This window comes from Hippopotamus amphibius, chromosome 1 (assembly GCF_030028045.1).
Source record: "Hippopotamus amphibius kiboko isolate mHipAmp2 chromosome 1, mHipAmp2.hap2, whole genome shotgun sequence".
In the NCBI taxonomy this organism is placed as follows: Eukaryota; Metazoa; Chordata; class Mammalia; order Artiodactyla; family Hippopotamidae; genus Hippopotamus; species Hippopotamus amphibius.
Window position 1 is genome coordinate 21,466,743 of NC_080186.1, and position 25,073 is coordinate 21,491,815.

The 25,073-nt window shown below is 52.4% G+C and overlaps 1 protein-coding gene across 4 annotated transcripts; it reads right to left on the reverse strand.

The window, feature by feature from the left end:
* Positions 1 to 856: 856 nt before the first annotated feature.
* Positions 857 to 18,947, reverse strand: FGR (FGR proto-oncogene, Src family tyrosine kinase). Of its 4 annotated transcripts, none has more exons than XM_057701992.1 (13): positions 18,824 to 18,947; positions 11,188 to 11,250; positions 9,938 to 10,167; positions 9,364 to 9,466; positions 8,465 to 8,563; positions 5,176 to 5,279; positions 4,784 to 4,933; positions 3,991 to 4,146; positions 3,713 to 3,892; positions 3,089 to 3,165; positions 2,700 to 2,853; positions 1,778 to 1,909; positions 857 to 1,668 (listed from the first exon to the last, which is right to left on the reverse strand). In XM_057701992.1, exons 3-13 carry the CDS (start codon positions 10,155 to 10,157, stop codon positions 1,460 to 1,462), a joined length of 1,584 nt encoding a protein of 527 aa, XP_057557975.1. In that variant the 5' UTR covers positions 10,158 to 10,167; positions 11,188 to 11,250; positions 18,824 to 18,947; the 3' UTR covers positions 857 to 1,459. The 4 variants fall into 4 exon arrangements, with proteins under 4 accessions (XP_057557975.1, XP_057557984.1, XP_057557965.1 ...); XM_057702001.1 differs by having other exon boundaries at positions 9,938 to 10,170; XM_057701982.1 differs by lacking the exon at positions 18,824 to 18,947 and adding an exon at positions 11,882 to 12,012 and having other exon boundaries at positions 9,938 to 10,170.
* Between the last annotated feature and the right edge of the window lie 6,126 nt (positions 18,948 to 25,073).

A 25,073-nucleotide genomic window follows, 5' to 3' on the forward strand; every position in this document is an offset into this window, starting at 1 on the left:
CTTGTTCATGTCTGTGTTCCCAGGGTCCTGCCTAGCAAAGGCCCCTTCACAGAGTCAATGCTTAGTCATTGTCTGTCAAGCATAGCTGTGATTCCCAGCTCCCAGACTCTTTTCCCTGGCCTTTCCCTTAGTAAGTCAGGGGTCCGCAGCTTCCTGATGGGAGAGGTGGGAGTCCTTATTCCCTGTTCTTCTTGTTTCCACCTGCAGGCACAGCAGCTGCTGGAGTGTCTCAAAGCGGGAGCCGGGGGTGGGACAAGTCTTCACTGCATGGGTACATGGCAGGCTGTTAAGCAGCCCCTTCCTGTCCACTACATGCCAGTAGGAGCCCCCAGTCATTGTGACTAACAAAACTGCCTCCAAACCTCTCCAACAGCCCCCTGGGGGCAGAGTTTCCCTAGGCGAAATCCAATGAGCTAGACTCTCAGGCCTCTCTCCCCCCCCACCCCCCCATCCCTTCTGGGGAGCTGCAGAGATCCAATGTGGTCTTCCCCCTGCCCCACTGGGGGAGGCCTGAGGTTCTGCTGTAGTGCCTGCGATGAACAGTAAATCCCCCGAAATCAAGTAAAGAATTGGGAAAACCACTGCACGCAGATTGAAAGCCATGTCAGTAATGAAGGGGATATTTTGATCTCCAGTTACCTGTCTTCTTTATCCACCTTTCAGCTCAGCCTAAACTCACATGGGGTTGAGTTCAGGACTTTGGGGTGTCCTGGAACACACCTTGGGTGCCCTGTGCTTAGTAGGCATTAGGGTGCTCTCTCACCTCCCCTTCCTCCCAGTAGCCAAAGCAGCCCCACTCACCTCCTACTGACCACCATCCCTCCCAAAGGAAGTGGTTTTCATGGCTCAATGATTTATATTGTCACTTTTCTTATTTACAAAATCAATAAACACACACATGATTCAGAGAGGTGATGAGCCCGCAGCTACACTCTCCTTCACCCTGGGCTTGGACATCAGTCCTGGACTACAGCATCCACCCAGTGGGAAAGGGATCCGGCAAAGACTTTCTCTGTCTTTGTAACTTGCAGACATGAGGGAATTGAGTAGGAGGTGAATTCTGGGGGCCAGGACCAGGGTGGGATGGCAGGGTAGGAAAGAAGGGCTAGGAGATAAGTGAGGGAAAGGATATACAGTTTTATAAATAACTAGACAAGATATGAGCATTTCTTTGGGGGGGGGGGAATGGTGCAGACAGGAAGGCTAGAGGCATGTCAGGGCGGAAGTGGGAAGGGGAGAAATAGAGCTTGGACCAGAGTGGGTGAGGGATTATCTCTGAGCCTCAGCTTGCCGCATCTTTAAAATGAATGGGTTGCCCTAGATGATGCCAAAGCAACTTGCTTGCTCTGACATGCTACCACTCTGTAGGGTTCTAGGCCTGGGAGCTTTGGGACCAGAACCCTGGGGATTGGAGGGGGCTGGTGGGCACCCCCAGAGAGGTGGTTGATGCCCAAACAGGCTATGTCTCATCCCCAGGCTGGTACTGGGGTTCTGTGGAGGTGAAGTAGTCCTCCAGGAAGGACTGCAGGTACTCGAAGGTAGGCCTCTCCTCTGGGTCCAGACGCCAGGTCTGTTCCATGACCTCGTACAGGGATGCCGGGCAGCCTGGGGGGCAGGCCATGTGGTAGCCATGCTCTACCTGTTCCAGCACTTCCCGGTTATTCATGCCTGGAAGGTGGAGCTCTGTCAGTCAGGGGGCCTAGCCCCTCCTGAAGAGGCAACCAGGAAGAAGCCCTTCCCATGACCACCCTTCCACCTCCCCACCCCCACAGCAAACCTGGGTAGGGGACTCGGCCCTTGGTGATGAGTTCAGTGAGCAGGATCCCAAAGGACCACACATCTGACTTGACGGTGAATCTGCCAAAGAGGGCAGCCTCTGGGGCTGTCCACTTGATGGGGAACTTGGTCCCTGGAGAGATTGGGGGAGAAGGGAAAGTTAGTGAAGAAATCCCTGGGAACAGCTGGATGAAGAGAATGGCATCTTTAGGACTGGGGACCCTAAGCACAGAGGTCTCTGGGCGTAACAGAAAAGACCTGGTGTCTAGCCAGCACTCACCATGTGTCTAGTATAGTGCTGGGCACTTTGCAAACATTGTAATAATTCTCATCATAATAATAGCTAACATGTGTATATAGCCTTTACCACGTGCCAGGCACCATTTTAAGCGATTTACATGCATTAACTCATTTTAACCTTCATGAAAACCCTCTGACCTTTATTACTATTTTTTTTTTTACCATTACTGTTTTTATCCCCATTGTATTAAAGAGGAAAAGGTGGCACTGAGTAGTTAACAACTTGCCCAAATCACACAGATTATAAGTGGCTAGGATTCGTACTCAGGCATTCTGGCTACAGCGTTTTCCCTATTACACTCCGTGGTCTCACTTGAGGTTTATAGCAGGGCTTGGCACAGGGCAGGTGCTTGATAAATATCTGTTGACTTACTGTTGCCTAAATATTTTCATTGAGAATATTCACTGAGAGTTTCATCTGGAGATACGACAGCTCCCAGAGAGGTTAGGTGACTTGCCCAAGGCCACATGGTTGGTAAGCGGAGGAGCTGGGTTTGAACCCAGAGTCGCCTCTTACACTACATCAGAGTGGGAGTGTCCCGGATGGTCAGGGGGAGGTGGGACCCCATGGCAGCCCCTGGTTGCACTGCGGAGCTCTTGGGAGGTGGGGTGACGCAGGGCACCTTGCTGGGGGTTGTACTCATCGTCCTCGATGAGACGGGCCAGCCCAAAGTCGGCGATCTTGCACACCAGCCGCTCCCCCACGAGGATGTTGGCTGCCCTCAGGTCTCGGTGGATGTAGTTCATGCGCTCCATGTAGGCCATGCCCTCAGCTACCTGTGGGCGAAGGTATAGAGAGATGGGAACACCATGGTTTGCATGAGGGATCATTTGAAAAACCCGCTTTCAAGACTAGGGCTCAAAGAGAGGGCAGTGCCCTGCCTCAGGTCGCACAGATGATCCAGGGATTGGGGCTGCACTTCCAGGGGTAGGCTAGGTGTTTGAAGACGTAGGGATTTGTGGAAGATAATAGGAGGGGCTCTGAGAGAGAAAGGCCGCTGTCCCGGTTTACCTGGGCTGCCATGTCCACCAATTGGGGCAGCCTCAAATCCTGGCCCTCCCGGTTCTTGAGGAACTCCAGCAAGCTACCTGAGGAAGAGAACTCAGAAAATCAGCCCCAAGACCTTATTCCCAGCTGGAGGCGTGCCTGGTCTCGCTTGGCCCCGCCCCTCTCCAGGACCCCTCCCACATACTTTGGCCCCGCCCCCTGCTCACAGTTCTCTCACCCTAGATCCGCCCCCACCCAGGATCTCGCCAGGTGCCTCAACCCCTCACAGATCTCGCCCAGGCCCTACTCTCACAGACACCCTGATTCTGCCCACGTCTCGTTTCTCTTCTTCCTCCATCCCCCCAGACAAGCCCCACGCAGAGTCCGCCCCAGATCCTTTCTCATCACAGATCACGCCTTCACTCGCCCAAGCCCCACCCACCAGCTGACTACCCACGAGGCTCCGCCCCCAGGCAAGGCCCCGCCTCGTCTACCTTGGCCACGCCCCCACTCCCAGCACTCCTGTGTTTTCACTCATTCCTGCCCCTCACTCGGACTCCGCCACCCAGGTTCCACCCCAGAGACACCACCTTAACTCCGCTCCAAATCCCGCCCTCCAAGACTCCGCCCCTCGCCCCCGCCCCTCACCGTGGCACATGAACTCGGTCACGATGTAGATGGGCTCCTCTGACACCACCGCGTACAGCTGCACCAGCTTGTCATGGCGCAGCAGCTTCATGATCTGAGCCTCCGCCAGGAAGGACTTCGGGGACATGGTGCCCGGCTTCAGCGTCTTCACCGCCACCCTCGTGCTGCCGTTCCACATGCCTGTCGGGCGGCCCAGGCTTGTCAGGAACGGGTCCCCGCCGCGCCCAAGCCCTCTCCCCGGCTTCGGGCCCCAGCCCCGGCTCCCGGTACCCCCGTACCCAGCCACACATCCCCGAAGCAGCCGGTGCCCAGCCGGCGCTCGAGCGCGATGGAGCTGCGGCTGATCTCCCAGGCGTCCTTGGCCAGGCCCAGCGTCTGCGGCTTCATGGTGGTGCAGGCCGCCGTGAGCAGGTGGCACAGCCCATCGTTCACCTCTGGGCAGTGGGGGATAAAGAGGGAGCTCAAAGGTAGGCCATGATGGCCCACACATTCCTCATCCCGCCCCAGCTCCCAAGATGAGTTTTAAGGAACTAGACCACAGCTGAGATCACAGGGCAGAAGGCAACCTGGTCCACTGAGTAGGTGAATATGTTGGTGCCCAGGGAAGGAGGTGGCACCAGAGGGAGGGATGATCCCTGTGAGGACTGGGGACCTTCCCATAAGAGGTGGCCTCCAGCTGGGCCTCCAAGGACTAGGTGGGATTCTGACCGGTGGAAATGGGTTTGGGAATTACAGACAAAGGTGTGGACATGAAGCCCTCATCCTTCCACAGACCTAACCAACCAAAGTAGAAACCAGGCATGGATGCCTTCCCCTCAGCCCCACAGCCCATCCTCCAGGTCAGGTCCACTCAGTTTCCTACCCAGCTCAGACATTAGGGGGCGCCCTTTGGCCATGGACAGCTTCCCGCCTCCGTTTCCTCTGAATCTAGGGCTGGCAACCCAAACACTTGGGTTCTAGTTCTGGTCCAGCCACTACTGCTTTGGGAGCCCTTTCCCTTCTCTGGGCTTCAGTCTCAGCTGATTGGTTCAGGAATTTGAAACACATGCCAGCCTCCAGGGCTGCCCTCACCAAGGTAGTGCTGCACCAGCTCCTGCACCGAGTCGAACTGGGCCCTTGTGGTGATGTAGTAGCCACCTGTGTCCAACTTGCGGATCTTGTAATGCTTCACGTGATCACCTCTGGCTTGGTCCCAATCCCGGATGGACAGGGAGTAGGCGCCTGTGGACAAGGGTCACCTTTGGGCCTGCTTTCCTCCTCACCACCGTTCTGGGAGCCCGGAAAGGCCCAAAAGGCTGGGGCCTCTGAATTTGGATGGCCACATCCCTTGAACCCAGTCCCAGTCTTGCTCCGCCCCCCAACGCTGTCCCAGTCTTGGTCCTGACTCAAGCCCCATCCCACTGCTCCGAGCCCCACCCTGAGAGCTAGGCTTCCCCGTTGGGCAGAGAGTGGCATAGCCCCACCTTTGGTGGTCTCGCTCTCTCGAATGAGAAAGGCCCCCCGGGGGTTTCCCAGGGAGAGCAGCTGCCTCTCTGCATCCTTCCTCCCGATCTTTCCAAAGTACCACCTGTTGGGAAGGATGGGCAAGAGTCAGATACACCCGGTTCAACCCCCAACTCAGCCTCCTGGGAACAGTCACCTCACTCGCCAAGATTTCCTCACCCATGAAACAAGGATCGTACACCCACTTTGCAGCCTGATCAGGAGGGTCACGGAGAGGGGCATGTAGAAGGCCTGGCACACAGGAGGTGCCCAATGAAGTTTAGGTTTCTCCTCTTCACTCTCTGGGTTTCTCTTGAACTAAAATTGCTAGCATCCCGGTCATCAGTGACCTCATCAGGGTCCATCTCACTACCGCTCCTTCCACAGGCTCATTTACAGATGAGGAACTTGAGGCCCAGAGAGGGGAACTGACCAGCCCACAAGGCTGGCTGATGAGCTCTGCCCAAAATCCTTTGCCACCTGCCCTACTTCTTTTCCCACGAATCCAGGCAATAACTCAGATTCCTCTCCCCGCACATACCTCAAACCCTTTCCTTATTTGGCGTCCAGAACAGCACTCTTTCCTGCTTCTCTTCCTCTTTTTTTTTTTTTCTTGGCCCCACTAGGAGGCTTGTGAGATCTTAGGTCCCCTACCAGGGATTGAACCCAGGCCACAGTACTGAAAGCACCGAGTCCTAACCACTGGACCACCAGAGAACTCACTTTCCCCCTCTTTTTGTCTGCTCCTGCCCAGCTCTGACAGCTCCCAAATTTCCTCCACCCTCTTAATTTGGATGTTGTTCTGAGTCTCTGCTTCAGCCTGAGACCTCAAGCATTTGTGCTGTCTCTTGGATATCCTTCCTGGGACTGAATTGTAGCCTGAAGCCAACTGGGAGAGTACACTGGGAGAGTCGAAGTGACCACAGGTGCCATCGAAGACTCAGATGTCTTTTGATCACTAAATTGGCTTGTGACCATCTTGGGCTGAATTAAAAGGAGCATAGTTTTCAAATTAAGGGAGGTGGCAGTCTCAGTGAACTCTGGGACTGTCAGTCCACACCTGGGTAGTAGGCACAGTTTGGGGGACAGGGGAAGGCATTGGTGAGTAGAGTGTCCAGGAGGGCAGGCAGGGTGGGAAAGGAGAAACTGTAGGACTGTGTAGACAGAACACATTCCCAAGTTTTTTCAATGCCCTGCCCCGACTCATACCATGACATTAGCTACTTCCTTAATAATTGACATAATAATAACAGCACTTATTTTGTGTCAGGCTCTGCTGTCATACATACATGTATTCATTTAATTCTTATAACAACACTGTGAAGTAAGTACTATTATTAACCCCCATTAGACAGATGAGAAAATTGAAATGCCTAGTGGTTAAGCAACTTACCCACAGCCACACAGCTCTTAAGCTGTGCTACCAGAATAGGAACCCAAGCTGTCTGCTCTCAGGCCTGCGCTCTTAACCACGACACTGTTCTTAACCAAGACACCACACAAAGTGCCTCTCAGAGCTTCGCAACACTGCCGCCAAAATGTGGACCCCCAAATCTCTGCCTTCTGCCTCATTACCTCTCCTCTCCTCCATGCCTCCTGCCACCCTCCCCAGATGAAGGCCTCCTCCCATTTGATCTCTGGACCCCGCTCACTCCCCTCTGCTTAGGGACATCTCACCCCCACCGACCAGCCCCCATCTGCAGCCTCTGCATCCCACCAGCCTCTACATATGCCCACATTTCTTCCTTCCCCAAAGGAAACTGTTCTAAGTTCTGTCATGCCATCAACATTCTGCTATATCTCTCACCTTCCTTCACTTGAAAAAGCACTTCACACTTGGGTCTCTATTTCCTCACCTCCCACTCCCTCCCAGGCTCTGCTGTCTGGCCTCCACTCCCACTTCATGCGGAGAGCTCACTCACCAAGGTCACCACCATTGCCAAATCCAGAGGCAGCCTCTGACACTCCCTCTCTTGTTTCCTGAAACCTCCCCTCCGCCCTCTTGGCTGTTCTGACTTGGCCTGGCCTGGTTTTCCAACAGCTCCTTCTCCTTCAAGGGCAGCTTTTTCCAAAGTTGGGTCCTAGGGCCAATCTCTCTCCCTCTTCTCCCTCTTCCTTCACTCCCCTCTGCAGCTTTAATTATCGTCTCCACTCTGAAGAGTCCTGAATTTCCACCCCAGCCCAGGTGTGCCCTCTGCAAGAGCCACAGCAAACAAACTAAGGAGCATTAGTGCCGATGAGAATAAGATGCCCCTTCCTCCGGGCTAATTCAGGGGCATGGCTTGGCATGGGCTGGGTACCTCTGATACAAAGCACAACCTAATCTAATTGCTGGCCATCTCCTCCATGTGGGTGTTCCTCTCCACGAATTCAAACTAACAAGCCGCCCATGTATCTGTACCTGCTCCTGTGTTCCCCACTTTAGCAGATGGCACCCACTCAGTTTCTCGAGAAGCTTTTGGGTCACCGTGGATTCCTCCCACTCCCCATGGCCCAGTGGCAAATCAGTCACCAAGTCCTGGTGACTCCCACTCTGTAGTCTCTCCAATCTTTACTTTTCCCATATATATATGTATATGTAAGGCTAGATAAAAAGTTTTTAGGAGCCTCAGTTTCCTCATCTGTAAAATGGAACAATAATAATATCCATAGTGTTAGTGTGAGAATTAAATGAATCAGGGCAAGTAAAGTACCTATCATAGCATCTCAATTACACCAAGATACTCCATAAATGGTACTTCCCTGATTCCTTAATAGGATTAATTCTAAGTAATGCCCTTTCCATCTCTTTAGCCCTTTACAATTTTCTTAAAGCTCATACACTACTGTTATCACCAAGAGGCGATAGATAGATAGATAGATAGATAGATAGATAGATAGATAGATAGATAATGCTTAGCAAATATAGCCAGACTATCTGAGTTCAAACACCAGCTCCACTTACTTACTAGCCATGTGAACTTGGTCAGGATATTTAATTTCTCTGTGCCTCAGTTCCCTCATTTGTAAAACAGGATAGTGTTAGTTTCTAACTTTGTTAATACATAGGAATCACTTTGAATGGTGTTCAGAACATAGTAGGTGCTAGATAATATTTACCCACTATTAGTAACATCATTCTTATCTTCTTTTATCCTCACAAAGACCTCACAGAATTACAGATCAGGAGATAGGCTCAGAGTGGAGCTGTGACTTGCCCAAGAGGTGGCCTTGAGTCTGGACTCCAGGGTGCTATCCATAAGGCTGGCCTCCCTCCCAACCCCTACTCACTCTTCAGCCTGGATGGAGTCCACAGGGGCCACGTAGTTGCTGGGAATGTAGCCAGTTTGTCCGGAGCTGAGGGACCGAGCCTCCCACCAGTCACCCTCGCTGGAGGCACAGAACAGGGGGTGTCATTGGCAACCCAGCCCCTGGGGCACCGTGGGGCCAGGCAGGGCCACACTGAGGATCAGGTGGACACTGGCTCTGCCAACCCCTCACCTTGGATACACCCCCTCCCCAGGGCTTTTGTCTGCTCTGTCCCCCAGCCACTGTGGCTGCCCGGGGAGCTTTTCCCCACAGAAGGAATATGTCTGGGGACATCTGGGCCTCCTGGTTTTCTTTTCTGGCACCTCGGCTGGGCTGGAGTTTGGGCAGGCAGTGGATAGCTAACTAGGTCACTTCCCCTTTAAAAATCCTTCCAATGGCTATATTTCCTTCTTGATAAAATCCAGATTCCCCAAGTTGGATTAAAAAGCCCCGAGAATCTGTTTCCACTCCCCTCTCCAGGATCTGCTCTCTCTGTTGTGCACTTCATACTTTATGACCCATCTATACTGAACCACTGGGTGGTTTCCAGAAGTCATCATTTAGTTTTATTCTCTTTCACTCTCTTTTCCTTTTTCTCACCTCTACTTTCAATGTCTATTCATTTTTCTAGTCTCAGCTTAGAAATCACCTCCTCCAGAAAGTCTGCCCTGATCACTACTACCCTGGAGACCACGGTGTTCTTTCTGTGCCCACAGTTCCTCAGGCTTCCCCGACCTGAGGAATTCCCCAAGGCTGTTATTGTCATGTAGCCCTCCCCAGCTTGGCTGGAGCTTTCTGAGGACAAGGACCAGGTAGGATTTCTCTCTGGGTCCTGCTCGCAGCCCAGGCCATGTCCTGAGCCGGGTGGCCTGGTCACTTACGTGTTGTTCAGGATGTGGAACTTCTCGCCCTTGGTGAAGGTGAGGTCATCCTCTGTTCGGGCCTCATAGTCATAAAGGGCGATGAACAGGGTCACCCCAGTCCCTGCAGAGTCAGGGCTACTCATCAGGGGGCACCACGGGGGCTGCATCCCAGAGTCCTGTCCCCCAGCCAGGCGCTATGCCTCCCCACTGCTGCAGTGCCCTGGTTCGCAAAGGTCTTTGGAATCCAGGCGATTTCTGATTCGATCCCCCTGGATTCAAGACACACCTTCAAGTCCATCCCTCCCCCCCAGGGACTCCTTGGGGAGTCGCTTCTGCTCTCCCCCACCAGGCAGACTTCCCACTGGCATCTGTTATCAGAGTCCTTCTCTCAGACTGGGAACAGAGCTGTGTCTCCCCCTCAGACTGGGGTTTCTGAGAGTAGCGCTGTACATACTCCAGCAGACTGAGCGCTAAAAGCAGGGCTGTGTCTCCCAAGTCATACTGGAGGCTCCTAAAGACAAGTCCAAGTCTCTCCTTCCCCTGGGTCCTCCCAGAGTCCAGTCAGTGCCTGCCTCCAGCCCACTGGACTCACCTGAGACGGCCCTGATGGTGCTCCCATCGAGGAAGGTGTGGCTGGCGGGCTGAGGGGAGAAGTTGTTGTAGTTGGGGATATGGGTGAAGGAGGATGCAGACCGACCCTGAGTAGGGTCAGGGCCATAGCGGTCCGCAGCCCCGTAGCCCCTGACGTCTGCTTCCAGGCCACCATCCTCCTTGGGCCCCGGCTCCAACTTCTTGCAGAACACACAGCCCATTCCAGGTGCCCTGCTACAGAACGGGGGCATGCTTCACTCGGGGGCCCCTGCCAGATGTGCCCCCCTAGGCACACATACACGCACGCTTGCACACACTCACACAGGCATGCAGCTTCCTCTCTCAGACCGGGTGGGGGGTGGGGGAGGGTCCTCCCTGGTGAGGGATAAAGGTGGGGCAGGGCCACCATGGCGTCCACCCCCCAGCTGCCTTAGCGTATGTGGAGAGAGTGTGTGTCTCCTCTACCAGGCTGGTTTTCTGCTTCAGGATGTTGCTGTGTTTATTTATATATTTTTGCCTCCTATTTCTTCGACGTGTTGGATTTCTGTGTCTCCCTCAGAGTGCTTGTGTGTGTGTGTGTGTGTGTGTGTATTTTTTGCGTCTCTATTTTATGAGTTTGCTGGTGGGTGTGTGTCTGTGTGTGTGTATGTGCAGCTCTTTGTGAATGTCTGCATCTGTGTGTGTGTGTGTGAGTGTGTACGTTTATTGCATGCAATGACTCTGCGTGCTCATGTCTGTATAAGTATGTACGTATGCACGTGTTTCCGTGTGAACATGTGTGTATGTGCCTGTGTGTGTGTAACTGTGCATGCATGTGTGTGTGAGTGGCTGCCTCTGTATTGGTGTGCCGCGACCGTGTGCATAGCCTCATGTGGGAGTGTTTGTGCCTGTCTGCGTGTGTGTATCTGTGTGTAGGTCTGTGTAAGTATGTGTGTGAATGTCTCCGTGCTGATGTGTGTGTCTCTGTGTGTGTGTGCACGTCTATGTACCAATGTGTGTTTGTGTGTGAGCGTGTGTGAGGGCTGTGTGCCGGCACCTGGAGATTCCCTGCAGAGGGGGATCAAGGCCATTTCCTGTCATGGGTCCAGCCTCTGGCCTTTCAAGCTGCCTCATTCTGGCTCCCCCATCTGTTACCTAGCAACAGGGTCCTTGTAGGAGGAGGGGGTTGTGAGGAATTGTGGGGCCCAGAAAGGCCACCCGCACCCCGTTTCCTGACCTTGAGAGCCCTCAGTCCCCGCTCCCCCCACTCACCCCTCAGGCCCCTACTCCTGGGTCAGTGGGGCTGCAGCATGGTCCTTGGGAGGGGCCGGAGACCTGAGAGCGAGACAGAGGACGCGGAAGATGAAGTCTCTGCCAGTGATCCTGCAGCCAGACGCCAGTCTCCGCCTGTCCTCTCCAGGAAGCCAGGGGACCTGGGCTCTGCCCCAGCGTGACTTCTGCCTTCATTTTTCTTCCCACAGCCCCGGCTCACTCATACAACCACCCTCACACAGGACACACCACCACACCTGCCCTCTCACATTCGTAGCCACCTGACACCCCAACACATAGAGTAGCACACACGGCAGCACACAGTCACACACCAACACTCACAGCACACACTTGCACAAGTGTGCTCACCAGCACCGCCACACACCAACACAACTAACTCTCACACAAGCCCAAGCTCTGAAGCACGGTAACGCGCGTGTGCACACACACACACGTACACAGTCTGCCTCTCAGGCTAACAGACTCTTACATTCACACACTCGTATCTTTGGGTTAGACCCATGTCTCTAATAGGGTTTCTGTCAAGCCCTGTTCTGCTCACTATAGGCCTTCGGTCACTGTCTCCTGAAAACAAGCCCTTCCTCCAGGTGCTGCCTCTATTCCCACCCTGGGCTGGGTAAACTCCAGCAGCCCCAGAACTACATCTGGTAGCCGAGTGAAGATGGACACCTACCTCCAGAGCTTGTTCCTATCCCTACATCAGGCAAAGGCCCAGGTCAGAAGCCAGGGCCACCAGGATCCCTTGGGGAGCCTCCAAGGGAGCCAAGCCTTTCCTGGTAGCTGTGTCCTCTGAGTGAGAGGGCAAACAGGTCATTGAGCAAGGGCTCTCCACGCCCTGCCAGAAACACTGCCATTGCAACACTCAGAGAGGAACTGCTGGGGAGAGGGCTCGGTTTCCTCAGATGTGAGAAGAATAGACAGTTCTGTGGTAGGGCCAATCCAGTGAACCCTAAGTGGCCCAAGGGTCCTTGGGACAGGTGCCCCACCTTGTCCCTCTCAACTCCCAAGTCCAGTTCCCTTTATGGCTATGCTCTTCCTCTTCTCTATGGGTCCTGCCCCTCCTACCCAGCACTACTCACCTCTTCCAGGAAGCCTTCCTGGATCTACCAGATGCAGCTGCTTAGCTGATGGCTCTGTCACATCAGTGCCCTGACCCCCACTCTAGACCCACCAGCCTGTCTCATGCTGTACTGTAACTGTTCTCCTGTGTATGTGTGTGGGGTGACACCCATGTGGTGAACTGTGAGGCGGGCTGTGGTTTGAGCCCCGAAATAGCCCCTGTTCACCAAGCCATTGCTGAGATCTTCACCTCAGGACCCCTCCCCTGGGGTGAAGCCACTGTCTGAAGGGCTGCAGGGTGGTTAGACTCAGGGAGAAAATAGACACAGAGATGGAAGGCATCTAGAGCCAAGGGAGGGGATTTCAGGCACTGAGGGGGTAGATGTGGGTGAGATGAAAGCAAAGTTTACAGGATGAGAATGGAGGTCTTCTCACAGGAAGACACAGGCACATCTCAAACAGCACAGAGCCCTACATGCAGGTGCACACAACCCTCTTGACACATTCTCAGACGCACACGTCACCTCAGCTACACACAGCGCCTCACAGAGGCTCTGAGCTCCTCTGTACAGATTCAAAGACGCAGACATCTGTGAATCTACACACACCTTCAGCCCTTACCCATTTACACACACACACACACACACACACACAGAGCCTCTCCCAAAGAATAGCATATGGAGAATTTATAGCACTTCCTCTGCGCCAGCCACTGCATTAAACGCTTTATATATATTACCTCATTTTATTCTCACAACAGCTCTACAAGGCAAGTATTATTATTATTGATAAGGCACCTGAAGCACAGAGAGGCTAAGAAACTTGCCCAAGGTCACACAGATGACGTATTCTGGCGTTTGGTTCCAGGGTCTGAACCACTTCTCTCCATTGCCTGGTCACAGACACAGATGATTACAGCCATTCTTTTTTTTTTTTTTTTTTTGGGCACACGGGCTTAGTTGCTCCACGGCATGTGGGATCTTCCTGGAGCTGGGATCGAACCTGTGACCTCTGCATTGGCAGGCGGATTCTTAACCACTGCGCCACCCAGGAAGCCCCTACAGCCATTCTTGCAAACATGCACAGGTGCATGGAGCCCCCAAAGGGAAACCAGAGATATATGTAGCCCCCTCCCCATCCCTGAGTCACAGACCCACACAGAGCTCCCCTCTATAAGAAAGACAAACTTATACAACATCGTGGGTCTCCACTTAGATACAACGCAGCCACTTCCAATGATACACAGGTACATGTTACCACCATGTTTTAAAATCAGCCTAGGGGGAGCCCAGAATTCTGCATGCCTGGAATAGGATATAGGTTCAGAAACTGTCAGCCTCCGAGAAGGAGGCGGAAGGCTCTGTGGGCTGAGGGACAGCCCCGGCAAGACAGTGGGGATGGGGTGAGGGTATGCTGGTATACTGACTCTTAAAAGTGAAGGGAGAAAAAAGGCCCTGATTGCAGCATTTGGTGATTTCTATGGTGTAAATATTCCCACCATGGCTGATTTCAAGTTACCGAAGTGACTTCCTGGATGCTGGGCCAGAAAGAGATTCGCAGAATCAGCTCCCGAGAGCCAGTACCAGCTAGCTGGCTGCAGCACATCACTGCCAGAAAGAAACAAAGAGAAGAGACAAACAGAAATGAGAGGTGGAGAGACAGAGAAGGACAGAGGCTGAGAGAGAGTCAGACACTGAGAACTAAAGAGCCAAAGATAGGAAAAATAGAAAGGGAACAGGTAGGGTCCTCTTTGCTCGGCATCTGCATGAAAATAGCCCCCCAGGTCTCTTTGTCCTCGCCTAGCTCTGATCTCAACTACAAGCTACCAATTCCTAGGAGAATAATTTGACTTAGAAGTCTGGGGTGGGGGTGGGGGGCACTAGCTATTAGTTTTTAAAATGCTAATTTATTAAACACCTACTCAGTGCCTGACATTGTGCTGCTAGGCAACTCCCATGATTGATCTCACTTAGTGACCCTATGAGGTAGATTTCATTATTCCTATTTTACAGATAAGGAAACTGAATCACAAAGGTGTTAAATAACTTCCCTAAGATTACCTACATAGCAAGTCAGGGGAAGATAAAATGCAACCCCATCAATTTAGCTCCAAAGCATGTCATAAGCCCTGTTGTATTTTGAAGTCCTCGAGAAAGCAATAATGTGTGTATCTTACTGAGCACCTACAGTGTGCCAGGCCCTGTGCTATGTGCCCTGAATCCTCATTACAGCCAGCGAGCCGGAAGTGACCTGCCCAGGGTCTCTCAGGCAATCGCTGATTTTCATAGTCTTTAGAATCTGAATCTAGATCTCTCTTTTCTCAGTACTGATCTAGGCTGTCTGCTAACACCAGAAAGTGAGCAGCTCAGAGAATGGCCACAAGTGTTCTGGTCACTGCACGGACTTGAGTCTGTTAATAAACATGCCTCTTGAATATCTGGTTGACAGGAGTTGGCTTCCAAAGTCTGATCTGGTCAAAACCAGGTTGTAGATGTCAGAGCTGAGGTCCTGGACCACAGTGTTACCACCTTCAGCATCTCCCTTTGTGGTCCTACCCAGATCTGGGGACTTGGGTGAATAATGTGAGCTTTCTGAGTCTCAGTTTTTGCATCTGTATCTTCTGTGCAGTTGTTGGGAGGGCTCTTGCCCAGTGTGGCTGAGTGAGGCTGAGAATCAGAAGCAGTAAAGCTAGAATGGCCCCCAGGGACCATTTATCAGTCTACTTCCCTCTTGTGTGTGGGGAGAAGCGACTTGCTGGAAGTCAAACAGTCAGACAGGGGACTCAAAATCAGGACTATTAATTAGGGTCCAGAGTTCTGTTCCCGGCTGTGCTCTCCAAAGCCTGAGCAGGTCATGCTGTCCCTGACTGGTGAACGTCATATTTCCCACCCGGCCCCTGGCCAACCGATCACCACCTCTGCCATATGGCAGCTGGCCACCCAGCAGGGAACCTGCCTCCCTCCCACCCCTACTCCTGGACATAGGAGCCCCAGGCCCACCCATCCTTTCTTGAGGTCCGTACTTGCCAACGCCACATCAGGGCTTCGATGTACACACAGGATGTCCTGTTCCCCCATGACCTCTGCCAAGTATCTGAGGGATCTGGAAACAGATTTCACCTCAAATTCTAGCCAGCCAGACAACTAGCTTGAGACATTGGGCAAGTCAGTTCACTTCTCTCTAAGCTGCACTTTCTTTGCCTAGAAAATAGGAATCTAAGTCTCTATCTCATGGGGTTGCTTCTGCCCATCAATTGTGGTCAAGCCCCTGAAAGCACAGTGTGCACAGTAGATGCTCAGTGAACTTTCACTTCTGTTCCCTTCCCTTGAGGAAGCCCCCTCCAAGGCTGAGGCAGGAGGAATGGCAGGGCTGAGAAGAAAGAGAAGTGCTCAGGGTGAAGCGGGAGGGCTAAGTGGGCCCAGCTGCCTGGGGGATTTCACCAAAAGGGAACTGGGACTGAACAGCGGCAGGAAACCACCATCCAGCAAGAGTTCCGGCTTCTCCTCAGGGCTCTGGGCAGCCGGGGGCGGGGGGCAGGCCCGAGTCTCAGCCCCACTGCACCCCATCCTTTCAAGCGCCTGATGCCCCTGATGAAGACTTCCATCCGTCACTGGGACCCTCCGCCCCTCACGGGCTCCAGGGCCCTTACTGAGCTCTCACCTCTCATAAAACCTCCAACCATCTCACACCCTTCTTGCCTAAGGCCCTATCATCCCCACCTCTGAACACCCAGGGACTAAGAAGACATACCGGGGTCTGAGTCTGCCACCCTGGTAGGGCCAGGTGTGTGGGGGTGGGGGAGGGGCCACACCAGCTTTACCCTCCACGTGGTCCTGAGGGTGTCAGCAGAATCGTCTCCATTTCTTGTGGGTAAAAGTGGTTTCTCATCTGTTGCTGAAAACCTACTCATTAGCCTCTAAAATAGGGGTCTTTGAGGGACTTGAGATTCTTGGGGGAAGGGAGCCTTGGGTGGTCCAGGGGGAGCTGAGGGAACAAGAGCCTAGATTCCACAGTGTGGCCAGACTTCCTCAGGGTCCCACGGTAGCTCAGACTGGTCTGTTCTGTGCAGGAAGGGCCTTGGCTCCTCCTTCCCCAGCTCTGGGGTCCCCCTACCCATCCTCCCAAGGTCTGGCCACTTCCTTTGCCACATCAGCCCCAGGTGGCTGCAGAGAACACCCAAACACCCACACACATGCTCACATGCTCATTCACTCAAAGCCCAAACCATTCTCACAAACACTCTCCACACTCACTCACAGCGTCACGCCCACTGGGGAGCAGGAACCAGCCATAAAGCCCAGGAACTCCGTACCTTCTTCCACCACTCCCCCGTCACCCACTCCCCAGTCCAGAGGGCTACATGAGATTTGGTAAGGATGAGAGGGGAAAACAGGCCTTAGCTCTGGCTGCTTCTTTCCCCACATCAGGGACAGGATGCCCTGGACTCTGGGTCCCTACTGCTGGCCTGTCAGTCGTTCACTCCCAAACCTCCATCTTCCCACCTGAGAAGTGGGAACAGAACCCTGCTCTCCCCACCACCACACACAGATGGAAGGATGCCAAAGGACTCAGGGATCACTGGTTTCAACAAAACAAAGTTTCAATAAAATGAATATTCTGTGAAGTGCATTGAACTGTGTATTATTTGGAATTGACAAGAGCAAAACTTGCTGACAGGGACTTCCCTGGTGGTACAGTGGTAAAGAATCCACCCTGCAATGCAGGGGACACTGGTTCGATCCCTAGTCAAGGAACTAAGATCCCACATGCCACAGGGCAACTAAGCCTGCGCCACAACTACTGAGCTTGAACGCCTCAAATAGAGAGCCTGCACGCCACAACTACAGAGCCCATGCACACTGGAGCCCTCCCGCCACAACTAGAGAAGAGAAAACCTGCACGCCACAACTAGAGAGAAGACCACATGCCACCAGGAAGATCCCAATTGCAGCGATTAAGACCTGAGGCGGCCACAAATTTAAAAAAAAAGGCTGAATTATTTTTAAAAAGTAAAAGACTTTCTGACAAACCAGTGCTTACACCATAAACATAAACACAAAAAAAACAGCAAAAAAAAAAAAAAAAAAGAAAAGAAAAGAAAGGGGGATGTTCAGGGACGGATCTCAAACCCACCGACTTTCCCAGTATGGGGCCTCCACAGACCCACAAACATTTATTTCATTAGAAGTCAGCTGTGTGTTGGTCCCTGGAGGCTCTGTCAGGCTTTCTGGTCCCGCTACATGTCTTTGAGAAAGTGAGGGAGAGGCTCCCTTGTTCAGTGATAACTCTTAACCCCTCCAGGACACTGGGCAAAAACTGTTTTCTGCACCTGATATTCACGACTGGGGATAAGGTGGGGGATGGTAGCCGGGCAGGGGAAGAGACAATTTCCCATATAATTCAAATGAGGAAAATGAGGCCCAGAGAAGCCCCATAATTTGCCTAAAGTCACCCAGAAATCAAGGTCCCAGTCGGGCTAAGTCCCTGAGACCTCAGATTCCCCACCCCAGGATTCCTGAACGCGGAGCGTCCTAGCCTTCCTCCTTGGTGCCGCAGGCCTCCCTACGACTGAGGACCCAAAATGGGGGCCGGGGAGGGGACCAAAGGGGGCGGCATCAGCGTTGAGCCCTGCTGCAGCCAAGTGCTGGGCTCGGTCTCTCCGCCCTCTTGTTGCCATGGAAACAGCCCCTCCCGGCAATCGCGGTCAAAGGCAGGATTTCCGTCGGGGCGGCCAGCAATTCCCGGATCCCGAGAGGAACGTCGACCGAGACCGCCACTGCGGACGGGCGGGGAGGGGGCACCCAGAGAGGCCCATCCCTGCGGAGGGCGGGGACTTCCCCAGGAAGCGGGGACCCACGCCTCCTGCGGGATGAAGGAGTTCCCTCGCCATCCGGGACCCGCCCACCTGTGCCGGGCGGGAGAGTCTAGGGGGCTGCCTGTTGGCAGCCTCCCCTCCCCTCCCGGCTACAGGCTTCGTCCCCCCGACTTCTGCCGATTCCGAATAGGGGGACTTCCTGGACCCCCGGAATTGTGCCCTACAATTCTGCGTCCTCCAGAAATGATTCTCCTTGACTCGTTTCTGGCAAATTCCCTCACCTGATTCTCCCAGGTCCCCCACCTAGTAGTTCCTCTCTTCCAGACCCCTCAGCTTCTCCCCAAATTCTCACTTTCAATGTCCCTTTAGTTTCTCCCCCAGACCCTTTTTGGGGTCCCCTCCGTTTCCCTCCCCCGACTCAGCCCACTTCCCAAATTCTATCTCTACAGGTTCGCTCCGTTTTTCCCACCAGGCCTTTGGGGTGGGGGGTGGGGTTAGTTTTCTTTCCCCGTATTCCCTTAGCTCCCCTCCCCAAATTTTATCAGTTTCACTCTCCAGGTCTCCTCAGTTTTCCTTCTTAGGTTCTTTTTGGGGTGGGGTCCCTTTGGCCTTCCTAAGCTCACCCCCCCCCCCCCCCCCCGGTTTCGGGCTTCCTCTCTGCACCGCACGTCCGCCCGGGGCCAAGGGCCGGCTGGGGGCGGGGCACCGCCTGCCCATCCAGCCGCACCTGACGGCACCTACCTGGTCGCAGGGGAGACCGCTTCCGACCGACCCCAGGGCTAGCCAGCCGGGGCTCCCAGCAGCCACGAGTGCCAACGGGGGTGGGGGCGAGAAAACTGGGGTGCTCCCCGCCTGTGACCGCCGCCCCCTCTGGGCAGGGAGGAGGAAGCCGCCTCGGACTTCTCTGATTGCGTCCGCGGCGGCTCGGCGGCTGTGGCGACGGGGAGAACTTGCAGTCACGCCCCAGCCCCAAGCCAGCTGCCCACAGCGGGGAGGGGCCCTCAAATCCCAGGCCCTCCCGCCCCCATTTCCCACCTCCCCCGGGTTACCGCGGGTCGGCTTTCCCAGGCCTCCCCCTGCGCCCTGGCTCCACCTCCCCAGCCCAGCCCAGCCCGCCCAAGACCCCCTCCAAAGCGGCAGCTTCCTAACACCGAGAAGCACCTGCTCTTTTAGAATCATTGCATTTGAGGTTAAGAGGAGCTTTTCTCTGTCAGTAGCCTGCCCTCCTTCCTTTGCAGCTGAGAAGACTGAGGACCAGATGGGGACAGGCCTGAACCCAGTTCTCACAGCCGGTTGACCTCACACTGCTGTCAGCAGAGCCACTTCGGATCCAGTCACCACGTTCTGCCATCCTTGGGGACTGAGCCCTGGGGAGGCAGGGATCTAGGACAGTGGAGAGCAGCAGAAGACCCTTCTCTTAGGAAACTGTTTATCAGAGGAATCAGTCATCGGGCTGCACAGAGGAAGCAGGAAGGTGTCCGTCTCCCCCACACACCAAAGTTTTAGAAAAACTGAGTAGCATCTTCTATCACAGTTCCAGTCTTTCCAGCTAGCAGGGGTCCCTGACCCTCCCCTCAACCTGAGGTTCAATCCCCTCTCCCACTATTATTACTTCTCCAGCCTTCAACCAGGACCAGGAGAATCCCTCCTGTGTAGGGAGGAAGACGTGTGTGGGAGGGCTGTTTGGTGGAGAGGTATGTGTGTTGGGATATGGTGGGGAGGCAGGGAAGGTGTGTAAGCACAGATGTGTGTGTGTGATTGTAGGCAATGAACATGATGGAATCATGTTGGAATCAACAACTGGGACACACATGCAGGCACGTGTGTTTCTGTGTATGAGCAGGGATGCGTGTGAATGCTTATGTGTGCCTATACACATGCATGCCCTCAGGTGTGCCTCAATACGATTGTGGTGTAGCAGAGAACAGTGGGGTGCAGGTAAGAATGCTTTTCTCTTAGGAAAATGGGAGGAGGGGTGGGGAGGAAGACACAGGGGAGGAGGTGGAGGTGCAGAGACTTGGGAAGGGTGGCTTAACCCTGGCTGGACACCATCACCATCACCTCCACCATCAAGCACTCCCTGACTGGCTATTGTCCCACCTGTTCAACTGACAAACAAACATTTATCATTGCCTGTCAGGTGTCATGCTTAGAGAGCACAGACATGAAAGAGACTGGTCCTTGCCCCTGGGGATCCCCCAATCTATCAGGCTCTGTCATCCTTCAAGGTCTGGCTCCTTATTCCCAGCAGAGCACTCAGCACCATTTGCCTGGAGACCACTGGTTCCTGGGGTGTGGGATGTGGGATATGTTTTCCTCAAGGGCGAGGACTGGACCTGGCTCTTGGCAATGCCCCCGGAGCCCAGGCAGGTCTGGCACAGAAAGGCAGGTTCTCTGGATACAGGAGTGCATGAATCAATCAAGGAGCAAAGGAATTAACAGGCAAACCAATGAAAGCCCAATGAAAAAATAAATGACTGAATGTAAAGGTTAAAGAATGAAGATAGGGCTTCCTATGTGGCACAGTGGTTAAGAATCTGCCTGCAAATGCAGGGGACATGGATTTGATCCCTGCTCCAGGAAGATCCCACATGCTGCAGAGCAACTAAACCCGTGTGCCACAACTATTGAGCCTGCACTTTAGAGCCCATGAGGCACAACTATTGAGCCCATGTGCCGCAACTACTGAAGCCCACACTCCTAGAGCCCATGGCCTGCAGCAAGAGAAGCCACGGCAATGAGGAGCCCGCCCAGTACAACAAAAAAGTAGCCCCCACTGGCCACAACTAGAGAAAGCCTGTGTGCAGTAACAAGACCCAACACAGCCAATAAATGAATAAATGAATAAATTAATGAATGAATAAATAAATAAAATGATGACTTAAAAAAAATGAAAATAGTTAAGAATCTATGACTGGGGACTTCCCTGGAGGCGCAGTGGTTAAGAATCCGCCTTCCAATGCAGGGGCCATGGGTTCAATCCCTGGTCCGGGAAGATCCCACATGCCACGGAGCCACTCAGCCCCTGCGCCACAACTACTGAGCCCACTCACTGAAACTACTGAAGCCTGTGCACCTAGAGCTCGTCTTCGGCAACAAGAGAAGCCACTGCAATAAGGAGCCCACACACCACAATGAAGAGTAGCCCCCACTCTCCGCAACTAGGGATAGCCTGGGGGCACAATAACGAAGACCCAATGCAGCCAATAATAAATAAATAAATAAAAATTAAAAAGAAGAATCCACCTGCTAATGCAAAGGACACAGGTTCCAGCGCTGATCCAGGAAGATCCCATATGCCACGGAGTAACTAAGTCCATATGCCACAGCTACTGAGCCTGAGCTCTAGAGCCTGCGCGCCACAGTTACTGAGCCCATGTGCCACAAGTACTGAAGCCTGCGCGCCTAGATCCTGTGCTCCACAACAAGAGAAGCCACTGTAATGAGAAGCCCTTGCACTGCAACAAAGAGTAGCCCCCACTCCCTGGAACTAGAGAAAGCCTGCGCGCAGCAATGAAGACCCAACTCAGTCAATAAATAAATAAATTTATTTAAAAAAAGAATCAATGACTGAATAAGCAAATGAAAGGAAGAACATAACTGCTTCTGCTTTTAAAATACAGAGCAGACCACGTAAGCTCCTTGCTTAAAACTCTCTAATGGCTTACCTTCCATTTTTCTTGGAATAACAAAAATACAATTCAACAATAGTGAAGAATAATAAATCCCAAATGCCTTGCTATGATCTCCCAAACCTGGTGTGCCTGGCCCCTGCCCACCTCTTCAGTTCCATTTGGCCCATCTTCCCCTTCAGCCACACTGGAATCCTTTTCGGTTCCCAGAATACATTGAATTTTTGCCGTAGGCTCTTCTCACATGCAGTTCCCTCTTCCTAAGACACTCTTTCCCTGGCTTTTCACAGTACTGGCTCCTTTCCATTGTTAACCTGAAGTGCCGCCTCCTTAGAGAAGCCTTCCCTGACCACCTCATCTAAGGAGGTCCCTTTATTCTTGCCCTTGGCACCCAGTTTGTCTCCTTCATGGCAGTTGTCACAATCTAGCACTGACTATTTCTCAGTTCATTGTTTATTGTCTCAGGGTCCCTCTTGGCCAGACCAGGGCTCTGACCTCAAGAGATACCTGGCTTCACCCAGGACGGAGATAGGCCGATTCCATGACTCTCATTCCTCCATTCAGAATAACCTGGTGCTTAGGAACACAGACTCTGGGCCCAGACTGCCTGGTTTGTAAACCACCTCTGCCTCTTTCTAGCTCTGTGACTTTGGACAAGTTATTTTACCTTTCTGTGCCTTCAGTTTTTTCATCTGTAAAACGGGGAGACTCTACCTTACAGGAGTCTTGGGAAAAATCAAGTTAGACTAGTGCCTGGGACATAGTAAGTCCGTATAAGTGGTTGCTATCATTCATTCATTCATTCGTTCATGCATTCAATCAATCAAACTCAACCTTCTCTGTCACTAATCTGTGCCAGCCTGGGTGGTGGAGGCTTGAATGGGAGTCAGGTCCTGTCCTTGTCTTCCGTGTGTTACTTGCTCCCCATGTAACACAGGAGACGATGGGCACAGGGAAAAGAGGGGACCTGTTGAACACCTTCCCCTACTTTTCTTAGAACTCACAGTTCCTGTGCTCACATGTTCCTTTAAATCAATTCTGAAAACTGATACCAAAACCAAAAATCAAGGCTCAGCAAGCCACTGAGACCTCCCACCCATTTCCCATCCAGCCATCACTCTCCTGCTCTCACTTCTGTTTTCAACCATCTTGGATTCTGTGGTCAGTCCTTATGGTGTCCCTTTGCCAAACCTCTGCACTGCCTTGCTGCCCTCGCCCTCCAGTGTGCTTGCCTGGAAAGCCCTAGGCCTGCAGCAATCTAACCATTCACCTTCTCTGGGTGTGGTGGAGAAAACCACCTGCCAGACAGACAGAGTTACAGCTTCCAGATTCAAAGGACACTAACCAATCTGCTGGTGGGTTTCTTAGTAAGCTGGCCCTGTATGTCTGCCCAGATGACCAGTTCACACCCTTTCTTCTGCCCTGCTCCTTCCCACCCTGTCTTCCCCTTCCCCACTTGCACTCTACATCCTCCCACCTTTTTAGGACTTCACACCTTCTGCAACCTCCTCTCCTGCACCATGTCTTTCCCCAAAGAATTATCCCCTCAGCATACAAACAGGTTCTAGAATTTCCCATTTAAAAAGAAAAAAAACCCCAAAACCCTCCCCTTAGAGAGTTCAGCATTTATCCTGCCTTTTTAGAAGGAGCTGCAGTTCATTCCTACTTGATGAAGGAAAGCTTTTTGTTGTAGATAAAGGCTAGCGAATAAACTAGAAGGAATGTGAGAACTAGAAGAACTCCATTTTGCAGCCTCAATTAGATCATCAATTGAAGCAAGCATCGTCAATGATGTCATGTTAGTCACCTCGGGCTGCCATGCCGAAAGCCATAGACTGGGTGGCTCAAACAACAAACATTTATTTCTCACATTTCTGGAAGCTAGCAGTCCCAGATCAAGGTCTGGCAGGGTGGGTTTCTGGTTAGAACTCTCTTCCTGCTTTTGCAGATGGTCGCCTTCTCCGTGTGTCCTCACACGGCAGAGAGGGAAGGAACTCTCTGTCGTCTCCTCTTATAAGGACACTTGTCTGATGGGATTAGAGCCCCACCCTTATGACCTTATTTAACCTTAATTACCTCCATAAGGGCCCTATCTCCAAATACAGTCACACTGGAGTTCTGGCTTCAACATATGTATTTGAGGGGCCGGGGCACAGTTCAGTGTATAGCTGGTCCCAAAAACACTAGTTGAAAGGTGCTAAAGAACACAGTGTCCACATAGTGCCGAAGGAGCCCTGCACAGCCCATCTGGTGTTTGCAAAGACCATCTCTCTTTTCGACGGAGAGATCTGGTGGACACCCCGCAACTGGTGGAAGCTGGCAGTACGTGTCTCCTCATGCGATGACTATTAGGTATACACCATCACTGTGAAGAATTCTTGCTACGGATGCTTAACCTAAGTCCAATCAGGGGTTAGCAAACCATGGGTCAAAGATGGCCCTCTGCCTGTTTTTGTGCAGCCTGTGAACTAAGAATGGTTTTTACATTTTTAAATGGTTCCAAAAAATCAAAGAAAAAATAGTATTGCGTGACATATGAAAATTACGTTAAATCCCAATTTCAATCTTCTTAAATAAAGTTGTACTGAACACAGCCACGCTCTATTTACATACTGTGTATGGCTGCTTTCATGCTACAACGACGGTGCTGAGTGCTTGCAACAGAGACTGTATGAGCTGCAAAGTCCAAGATATTTACTTTCTGCCCCTTTACAGAGGAAGTTTGCCAACCTGTGCTCTCTACCTAACTTCCAGTTACAAATGATACCGGGTTTAGAGAAATAGGGTAAATGACCCTAGAGGGAACCTTCAGAGTCACCTGTAATGTGGGACATTCTGAAAGACAACTGACCTGGTCATTTTAAAAACTTGTTGTCTTTTAAAAAAAAAAGGCAGGACGGGGGTCACTGTTCTATATTAAAAGAAACCAAAGAGATATCATTGCCAAATGTAATGTATAAAACTTGGCTAGATAGTTTTTTGGGAAAAAACAGCTCTCATGGTGTATATGGCAATGTGTTTTTCTCTCCCCCGCCTAGGCTTTTGGCTCCACTAGGGCAGGAGTTTTGTTAGCAGATCTACCCAGCACATCAATAGTGCCTGGCACCTAGTAGGTGCTTGATAGATATTGGTTGAAAATAGGAATGAAGGAAGGGATGAACTTTGGGGGTGAAGGATGATTCCCCAGAGGAGGAAGTGTCTGAAGGAGAAATAGGAGATTGCCCACAGGTGAAAACTCTGATAGAGCCCCTCTCCCATCTCCCACCCCCCATGGTTCTGGGATGACACTCATTCTGGGGACCCAGGCAGCAGAATTCTGACCAGCAGGTGCAACCTCGGGCAGCAGAATTTCAGCTCAG

Bases quoted from the DNA above. Each gene is read 5' to 3' on its own strand.
- FGR (XM_057701992.1), bottom strand. From the start codon at position 10,157: ATGGGCTGTGTGTTCTGCAAGAAGTTGGAGCCGGGGCCCAAGGAGGAT. The intron at 3,893-3,990 runs GTACGGGGGTAC...GCCGCCCGACAG, and splicing joins CTTCGGGGATGTGTGGCTGG to GCATGTGGAACGGCAGCACG. The intron at 3,166-3,712 runs GTGAGGGGCGGG...TCTCTTCCTCAG, and splicing joins GACCGAGTTCATGTGCCACG to GTAGCTTGCTGGAGTTCCTC.